Source organism: Aptenodytes patagonicus, chromosome Z, assembly GCF_965638725.1.
Source record: "Aptenodytes patagonicus chromosome Z, bAptPat1.pri.cur, whole genome shotgun sequence".
Lineage (NCBI taxonomy): Eukaryota > Metazoa > Chordata > Aves > Sphenisciformes > Spheniscidae > Aptenodytes > Aptenodytes patagonicus.
In genome coordinates, this window is record NC_134982.1 from 64,597,644 (window position 1) to 64,608,138 (window position 10,495).

The following is a 10,495-nucleotide window of genomic DNA, read 5'->3' on the forward strand; positions in this document are numbered from 1 at the left end:
CTAAAACAGAAATTGCTTTTTTAAAGTTTTGTTTTCTTTTCTGGCTTCTATGGTGCTTTAACTAGCTGTTGTGAATATGTAGGACTTGGTCATCTCGGGTTTGTAACACAGCTTCTGCAGCCATGTAAAAGCACTGCAAATACAAAACTTGGGAAGTACAAAACTTGTAAAATCTTGGGAGAGAGTCCCTTCAGTTCCTGCTGGCATGGACGTTGAAACAAAACTGCTGAAAGAAATCTTTTGCATTGTGGACCAAGACCAAGATGCTAATTGCAATTTCTTCCAGAAAACAGTTTTAAGAAGTTAGATTTAAAAAGAGGGATGTAGGATACAAGTTAGGTGAATCTGAGGAACGTAGATAAGAAATTTATGCAGAAAAGGAAGCCTGCAAAAGACTAGCTGGCTGTCAGTATTCAAGTAGATACTGAATAAATAGGAGTAACTTGCTAAAGTAGTAGCTAGTTTCTTTCTCTAAACTACATTGTTTACACATCAAAGGCTAACACAGAAAACTGAGGAATGGTGTGAAATGTGGTATCATCTAATGATCATTTTGAAAGATGTACTAATGATTTGTAAAAACAGGAAGTATACCTAGTACTAGAAAAGACAATTAGTGGATGATCAGAAGTTTCCAAAAGTAATTAAATGGACAGTCTATAAATTAAAATTTTCTATTAAATTAATGGAATCATATAAGTGGGTTTCAAAATTTAGACGTGATGGTGTATTAACTTGATTTTACAAATATTTTCTCTTGTATTTTGCAGAATGAAGAGAAGGCATCAGTCAGTTTTCCCTCACTTCTTAGCCATATGACTTCTTCTTTCTTAAATCATCCTGTAATTCCAATGACAACATATGCAGATTCAGGTGTCCCAGAGATGCTAAATACTTTTTCTCCACTCATGTCATCAATGCCTTGTGACATGCATATAGTCAATCTGAGGACAGTCCAATCAAAGGTAAGGTCAAATCACTATTTTTATGAGCAAATGTGATATAGCTTATTAATATAGTCTAATCAAATACTTTATTCTAGGAAAGGAATTTGTGATTATTTTTTTTTTATATGATACGATAAACTGCAGAGTGATGACTAGTTTTTGTTAATTCTGCAAGAACTAGACACTTGTGTCAGTTTGAGTAACATGAAATACAGGAATTGGTTTTTTTACAAGATAATAATATGCATAGTGCATTATTCTGTCTCTGAAGGGGGCACATTTCAGTGCGTTCCCAAAGTTTAAGAGCAGAAGGGTTCATATACTTTGCCCTCTTTGTATTAAGAAGAATTAAATTTAAAGTCATTAGACTTTGTTCTGAGTACAATAATTTGTGTTTTTAATACAACATATAGTTTTAAACCCATCTGATTCTGTTTGGAACACTTAAAGAAAATCTACCACATCTTAACATGCATAGAATAAATCGTTAAAATATTTTTAAGCTTAAATACAAGACCTATTTTAATTATTCTAATGTCAGCTTACAATCCTTGGTTCCTGTGAAACTATTCTCTGGTAGGTTTAAAAAAAAAACCAACCCACCACACACCAAAAAACCCCAAACCACCATATTTCAATTTTCTGTTTGATAAAGTATAGAAGTAGAGCTGTTTGTGCATCCTTTTTCCACCAGCTCTTGTATAAATTATTTTCAGTTTTTCAACACCTTTTAAAATGTGGGTATATTAACTTTATGCTGTATTGCAGTATCACTCACCAGTGCTGTTACCATAGATGAAATCCCTTTTTAATTCTGCCATGCTCAGATACTTACAAACTACAGTTGTCCCTTCTCCCTTAGAGTCTCCGTGGTGGCTGAGGTAGAACTGCTCATCTATAATAACCTCAGATTATATTCAGAATATCTGCAAAACTTGCCATTACCTACTGTTTTATCATAGTTCTTAATTTTCAGTCTTAATCCTTATTTTAAAACTTAAAAATCTCAAACTTTCTCTGTTAGTAGTTCAATCTCATGTACACACCTTCAGCTGTGACTGTTTCTTATTTTGAATTTCAAAGTGGAATAACTCTTGATTCTGCAGGTCTTACGCCTTTGAAGAGTTAGGAGAAAGCTTCGTATTGAATTAAATCTTCATGTGAAGTGTATGTTCCACACTTCACTGTAAAATCTTTTCATTTACCTCAGCCAGCTCAGCACCACCTATTTGCTTCAGCAGGTCAAGTTCAGGGGCAGACCTTCATGAACGTGCCCCCTCTCCCTTTTCGAGACCTAAACTTGTTTGTATTGTATGGCCATGAGACCTGTGAAATGGAAGGCTGGCTCTGCGTCTGCTGTTTTAAGTTCAATGTTACTTGTAGGTGAATTCTACAATTTTATCTGGCCTATACTGGCCCCACTATCCCAGTCAGTATAAGTTTGTTTCAGGCTATGATTTATTCCCTGTCCACAACTGGGATTTGTTTCATATTTCATATTTATCATATTTCAATGACTACTTGATTGACAGCTCTTGAGCTTGCAGCATTAATTTGTGCACTTCAAAGTGAAAGTTATCAGTAGTTACAGGATAGGAGCACTATTGTTATAGATACAGAAGAGTTCTTCCCCACAGCAGAAATGGTGCTATGCCTTGCAAAGAATTTCTTGCATGCCAAAATGGCCTTTTTAAATCTCCCCTCACTTTCTGCTTCCTTTCTCCATCTTCCAAGAATTTGAACGACAAGCATCATAATTCTGGCTAATTGATGCAATGCAATTTTTTCCAGAAATGTAGACTACTTCTCCATTGCTTTAGCTGTTGAAGTTGATTTTCAAGGAATTATATCATTACAATTTCACATAAAAGGGTACCAAATCAAAATAAAGTATTATTAAAATTTAAGGTAGAAATCAGAATGCATGAAAATGCATTAAAGCATAAATGAGAAAAAACATAAGGGCATTCCTAGTTTCCCTTTAAACTCTGCTCCTCTCAGTGGGAATAATACTGCTATTGTTGTAAGATATGTGATCCTGTCTTGGAAGAGTCCAATGCCGTCGAAATATGAAATTTAAAGAATTTTTTAATAAAGCTGCAGTTTTCAAGTTCTTTGACACAGATTTTACCTCCTGACTGGGCCTCAAGATTTAGAAACGGAGTACATTTGTCCCTTTATACTAAATATAAATACATTTGTCATGTTGCTTGAACTTTTCAATACATGTCTGTTAGCTTACAGTAATCAGACAAAAAAGTGTTTAAATGGTTTTTCTTTCTCATAAAAATTTTAGCAGCATTGCCCTGGGATACTGCTTATGAGAAAGCATAGCAAATTTTTTTTCCATCTAGAAGCCTGATGCGAGAACCGCATTTTATTTCTCGGAGATCAAAATCAAATCAAACTTTGGCAGCTCTTCCAAGAAAGGCAGTCAGAGATTTGATAGTACAGTAGTTAGGGAATTTTTGTCACATAACAATGGTGTGAAGTTTTGAAAGAATAAGGATGTTGTTTCTTGAAAATTGAGAAATTTGTTACAGATTTTCATGCAGTTAACGTGGTCATGTTTAGGTGTATTTGATGTAAACTAGGTTCATCCTTGCTCAGATATTCCTTAGGCTTGCATACGCTTAATCTAATTTACCTAGAGATGATATAAGAAGAGGTAAGTTAAAGTAGATGTGGAGGCTGTGGCAACTTGCTCAGTCTTACACCTGCTTTGATAATAGGTTAGAACAGTTTAATTTATTACGCATGGATGCTATGTGCATGATAAAGTCCTGGGAATTCTAAAAGGTTGACTACTATATCATAGATGTTTATCCTTACCAAAACTTTTTTCTTGAAGGTGTCATTAATTGTTTATTACCTTTCTGTTCTAAATCTTTTGAATCTTAATTAAGATAATATTTAATTTTGAAAACTTGAGAGATGAAATATTCATGCCATCATTTGAGACGCATAAATGCATTTGTTATGCAGATGACTACAAGATAATTCCACTGTAATAGAGAAAGTGTTGATACCCATTACTGGCTTGTCATTTTTAACATCAACTTTCCCCATAGGAAGTCAGGCTTTTGCAGTATGAATTTTAATATTTCACTAATCTGATGTTTAGGCAGACGGTATTATTTTGTGTGCATAAAAATGTCTACTTTTAAGTGCAACACTGTCACAACAGTGACAGTGAAAACCATGTCAGGTATTTCTTAGTTGGAGATGGAAAATAATTTTGTCACATCATCATCATTATTACCTTACTTAATGTAGAAAGTGGTACTATTGTTCCAATAACAGGATAAGAACTTTTTCAACCATCAATGTTGAAAGTATTGAAATGCAATAAGTACTGCAAACTTGTTTGAATATGCTGACTGTAGACACCATTCATTAATTAAAAACCTGATTTTAGGTGGTTATAAGCTAACATTGTTCATGAAAATCTTCTCAAACTGAGTTTTATTCATGATTTGTAAACTATGCGCAGTTTTTACTAGTCAATGTTTTACTGCAAAGTATCTCATTTCAATTGCAAATACTGTTGAGTAAATTTTTACTATTTTAAATGAGGAACTTACTTAGAAAACACTAATATTAAGTTTATCAGTTTACCATTTTTATTATGTGAATGACGACTTAATACTATGAATTTGTCATACTGCCAAGCTGTTCCAAGATCTCCTTTATTAGAATACAATTGGTTTGGATCTGAAGGCTGTTAGAGTAAGATCTCTCTCGTTTGTTATGCTTCAAGAGCTGAAGCATCACAAAATGCCTAATGCTTGTTGGCGTAGGTTTCTCCAAGGCAATAGATGCTTACTGAAGTACCAGAAATGAAACTAACTCATGGCAGAGACTTTTGGGAAAAAGCACCAGGAAAAAACCAGAAATAAATTAGAGAAGAATAGACCGAAGTGCTGGCATGGCTGCGGGTAGAACCATCTTTTTTATGCCTTTATTATATATGTAATAAGATGAACAGCTGAAGAATGTAAAACAAAACCAAAAAAAGTAATAAATAAAGTAATGCATCATAGAAAATAAATGACTAAGGTTAATGTAGTGATACAGCAAACAGCTTGCAGCATCGGTCTCTTCTCCCAAGTAACTAGCGATAGGACGAGAGGAAATGGCCTCAAGTTGCACCAGGGGAGGTTTAGATTGGACATGAGGAAAAATTTCTTTACTGAAAGAGTGGTTAAACATTGGAAGAGGCTGCCCAGGGAAGTGGTTGAGTCCCCATCCCTGGAGGTATTTAAAAGACCTGTAGATGAGGCACTTAGGGACATGGTTTAGTGGGCATGGTGGTGTTGGGTCGACGGTTGGACTCCATGATCTTAGAAGTCTTTTCAAACCTTAATGATTCTATGATTGTATTGTCATGTACCACTCATGTGCCAGTTGTGTGGTGTGAAGATAGGTTATGTGCACGTTCATCTATAGTGTGAAGAAGAATTTCTTTTCTGTTACTCTTGCTGTATGATTTCATGGTTCTTTACATCTTAGTGTAAAAGAAAAAAAAAGAAGTTTTTGTATAAATTGAAGTTTCCCAGCCAGTTCTAGGATATGACTTTTTTTTCTGAAGTACATATCAAAACAAGATTCTGATTTGAGGCATTTATATGCTATTCTTGTGACCATTTGTCCGAAGTGATTTTAGTGATTTGGTCCAAACGAGGAAGTTGGGATTGTGGGTTACTCTTGGGCTAGTCTTTGATGCCTGTTGAGGCTGAAGAGCATGGTATGTCTTATCTATAAACATAAAATTTATTTAATATTTGTATTTTAGTGTATGGTTTCATGTACACCTTAAGCTGACTTAGGTTTAAGAGGGCAGCTTTGCAAAATGAAAGCTTGACGGAACATGGTCAAAATGAGTATTTAAAACAGGCTATTGTAATTAGCATATGATTTCTCATTTGGTTTTGGTTTTGCCATATAATTTTTTCTGGAAAACCAATTAATACAACTATGATAGCTACACTTAAATTCTGAGTTTGTACATGTGCATCTATTGAACTTTGAACTCTTTGGTTAACAACTTACATTTATATTCTGTAGTACTTTATATATCTAAACTCTCTCTGCTGTTTAGTTCTTTCTATGTTTAATCTTATAAGCATTAAAAGAAACATGACTGTTCAATCTAGGCCAATTATTTGAGGCGAAGTGGCTCTATCGCTGTAAGATAATGATAATTTTATGAGGTCCTAAAATGTCTTTCTAGCTCTGCTACTTTCTGAGTAATTTTTTATTTTGTTTATTTGTAGGTAGATATTGAGCCGTCTGATGAAGCTGCTCTGATTCTTCACAGAAAGGGATTTGACTGTAGATTTTCAAACAGAGACACGGGTCTTCTCTGTTCCACTACTCAGGGAAAGGTATACTGATATTTTATGGGAAGCTTACCTTACAAGTATTGCAGAAACACTGATATTTAAATCAAGTAATAGGCGAGGTCTAGGTAGTTATTTCTCAAGAGTTACACTTTCAGGATAACAGTTAAGTTTATCTTGAAAGCTGCTTTCCATTCGATAAAGATACGGATCTGCTGGTGTGTGGGAATTACCATGTAAGCATCAAGTAAACTTCTAGGTCAGTTTTAGTCTCATTAACTTCCTGTAAATGTTGTTTTCATATAACACGGATCAGTATTTCTCAAATAATTTTTTAATAGTGTTTTAGAAATTTATGGAGTAAAAAAAGTCAAATTACATCATCTGAAGTGTATCTTTTGAATAGTATTAACATATCCACAAATTATGTGACTGTTACTTTGAAAACTGTTGCTTATTATAGCAAGCCCTTTGTCTACCCATGCTCACTTACATGACCTACACCGTTGCAAATATCTGAGTGTTTTGCAATTGCTGTAGAATTGATGTGATACATAAAACCACGAAATATAAATTATACAACTTTGTTCTGAGGGTTACAGATGGACTGGATGGTTATGAATCTGTAGAAATTTTGTAATCAAACTTTGAAATAGGTTTTGGATTTTCTTTAAGCGGAAGAGTAAGTGTTGTTTTGTTTAGAAACAAGAAGAGTTTTAATCCAAATATTTCTGATCAGTTTTTTAATATATTGATTTAACTTACTTGCTTTGAAATGTGGCAAGTGAACACTGCCTAAAAAGATCTAATTTAGTGTGCAGCATTTGAGATGTGGTACTTAAAAATATTCATAATCTTTGGTGTAAGAATTGCTGTGCTGATACCTGTAAGGAGATGTATCATTTGGATCATCGTGAGAGATTAGGTTGAAGTCAATTTTAAGGTATAGACTGTATTTTCTAAATATATTTCTTTTTTTTTCCAGATAAAGGTGCATAAACTCTTTAACAAATTCAGAGTGGAAAGTCTTACACCTGCATCTCTATCTTTGATGCATTCACCTCCGGATGCCAGAAATATAAGTGAAATAAATATGAGTTCTATGGAGATAAATACGTTCCGGATTCGGCTAAGATGAAATCTGGCTTTAACACTCAGATAGAGAAGAGGAATCTGCAATTATATCTCCTCTAAGTTTCAAGTGCAATAAGAAGCACATTATTATTATTATTATTCCAGCTTCTGGATACTGTGAGAAAAACATGCATTCTATAATTTTTTGACCAACACAGTGAAAAGCCATGTTGCAAGCAACGTTTTTGTTTGTTTGGGGTTTTTTTTGTTTGTTTTGTTTTGTTTTTTACATAAAACAGCAACATCAGTATAAGTTAATGCAACAAGTGAAGAAATTTCTAAGGATGTTAACCTCTCAACAGATTAAATCTCAGGTTAAATGCTAACTAATGATGTTTCTGGTGTTTTAATTTTCATAAAGAGGGGATTGGATTTTAAACAGCCTTCTTTGCTGATCCTTGATGAATTTATGTACAAATAATTGTGTAGAAAGTCCTGATGCAGCTTGGAAATAAAATGGAATAAAATGTTCTTGTGTAGTAGCTAATGTCCAAATATTTACAATCATTTATATAAATGACAATAATCTCAATTTATTCCACAATTAATTTCAATTTATTCAACACAAAGGGGATTATTAATTGTGGTAAAATGAAAGCCTGCAGTACTTGTGATAAGTGATGGTGGATTTTAATACTTCTACCATTCACCTGAGTTATGTAAATAGGAAAACATGAACCTACAAAATAATTTTGCAATGGAAATGTTTAATAAAACTCCCATTTTGTTACTTGACACACTGGGATATGTGCAATTATTCCATTATCATATATGATGAGAAATGTCCATAATTATCATGAATACAAGATTTTTTATAAAACTCATTTAGATACCAATGTTCTCTGAAATGAGTTTTCTATTTCAAGATTACCATATCAAGATAAATGTGCCTTATTTTTTGATACGTCTTGTTACAATTTTGGTGTCTATGTTAATGTTTTTTGGGGAAAGGTAGTTTATATAATACTTAAGCTGTGTATCTCCTATTTGACAATGCTGGCCACACTCTGATCTATGTCCTCCTGCACCAAGTTTGTGCTATCTTATTCTGAACATTTTGACTATTTGAATGTATTAAAATGATGTCATAACATGAAACACAGATGAAAAAAATTACTGTAAAATCCCAATTTCAGCTGCTTTCAAGGAAATCACAACTTGATGCAGAGAGTTGATAGTAAGCAAGACATAGTTTGCAAACTCATCAAAACATGTGCTTGCATGTCACAGACTGTGGTGACCTATTAATTCAGAATCATGTGCCTATATTTTAAACAACATTTTTCTAACTTGCAACCTCACTTACATTGCCAGTGTTCACATTAATGAAGAATGGAGTCTTACTTTTGGCTTTGTTTTCACATATTAAGTAATTCATATTTAGTGCTGAAGCCATTCAAGTGTGAAAAATATTTCCCTAAGTAGAGCTGCTGTTTACAGTTAATATATATAAACGTGCACTTGAGTATGATCCCATTTCCTAGTCTTCATTTATGTTCATAACTCTTTCTTCTATCTCTTGCTTATGCTTTACTTTTCCATACATCATTGCTTATCTTTAATACTAATGCATGAAAAGTCATCATAACTGGTAAAAAGATGTGCTACTTTCTAACTCTAATATTGCCTACTGTATTTAATTTCATCATTGTTGTTCCATAGTGTATCAAATTATATCATGTAGCTACAGGCTATCTTAAAAGAAAATGAAAGTGAAACTTCGATTTCATGCATTGTCATAGGTTGGATCTCTGTTGGGATTGTGTAGATTTCCCTACTTAATTCAATCTACTGTGTGTTTTGTAATTAGTGGAATACTTAGTAGGATCTGGTGCAAGTTATATCAAGAATATAAGAACCACTAGCCACAAATGGAAGAATCAGATGGATCCAATAAATGGATGTTTTCATGCAATAAACATGTACTGTAAGTTTTCTTAGCTGTAGTATTTGGAAATACTTTTTTGTTGGAACTCAAAGCCTGGTAGACTTGCCAGGAGAAAGTTCTCAACATTTATTTTGTTGCATCTTCAGAATTAAAATGCTTCGGAGACTTTTATGTCTTCTGTGCAAGAGAGCTTTCAAAATAGTATTTCAGTTTTGTTAGGCAGAAAAATAAAATTTTGATGCAATAAAGTTTCAAAGTATTTTGCCTATTGGAATTGCTTCCAAAAGATGTTTCATATAGCATTGGATCTTTTCTTTTGTCATTAGCTGTACAATCATGATGCCTGAATCTTCCTTAACCAGCAGATTTAATCTTTGTTCCTTTTTTTTGCATTTTTGTGTGTAACAGAACAGCCTTCAATATGAGATCCTTTCCTGAAAACCTTAAATAAGTCAAAACTCCAGTCAAGTCTGATAATAAATTTTACTTTAATCAGTTCAGAATGTGGCTGTTGATGGGGATTTTTGGGGTTTTTTTCAACAACTCTTAATGAATTCTTACGCTGTATTTTTTTTTATATTGGATATTTCAACTAAGTTCTTGTTTTTTCTGTGCATTGGCCATCTAATTTAATCATATTATTTTCTTTTTCTCTATTTTTATAGCTGCTGGGTTTATAACTACTGGTTAAGAGAACCAAGCATCCTTACCTTCCAATATGGTTTTAAAGACAATGCTGTGTAAGAAATAGTTTAAAACCTTGTAATTACTTTCCATACTGGAGTTGTACTGAATTTTTTTTTTCATTCCTTTATCTTAAATGTCTTTGGTTTACTTGCTCATATTGTCTGAAACAAACTGATTTCAACTGAAGGTTTTTGATATTTACTCTTGGAAGGTTTTATATCTTATGGGGATATGTAAAATAAGATCTCTAATAAAAGATAATGTTATTGTGAGATATGGTCAGTGTCATTAATGCCTTAGACAAAGCTAATTTACATTTAAAAAAAAGAAACAACAAGCATGCTGGTTTTGAGATTGATATATTGGTAGCTTTTGGGAATGGACAATTATCTGTAGTGAGATGAACTCATGATGAAAGATGCAATCTATTTCACAGGTGCCAAACAGAAGAAGATAGATGCTAATTTCAGAAATGTAAATGTGTGATTGCAGAGTGT

The 10,495-nt window shown here is 33.3% G+C and overlaps 1 protein-coding gene across 1 annotated transcript in view; it reads left to right on the forward strand.

Moving 5' to 3' along the window:
• MAN2A1 (mannosidase alpha class 2A member 1) overlaps nt 1-10,266 on the forward strand; it is a 126,780-nt gene extending 116,514 nt beyond the window's left edge. Inside the window, exons 20-22 of the mRNA XM_076361867.1 lie at nt 771-965; nt 6,224-6,334; nt 7,275-10,266. Of these exons, the coding sequence (XP_076217982.1) occupies nt 771-965; nt 6,224-6,334; nt 7,275-7,427 (459 nt within the window). The 3' untranslated portion in view covers nt 7,428-10,266. The remainder of the gene's footprint in view (nt 1-770; nt 966-6,223; nt 6,335-7,274) is intronic.
• Nucleotides 10,267-10,495: the final 229 nt, after the last annotated feature.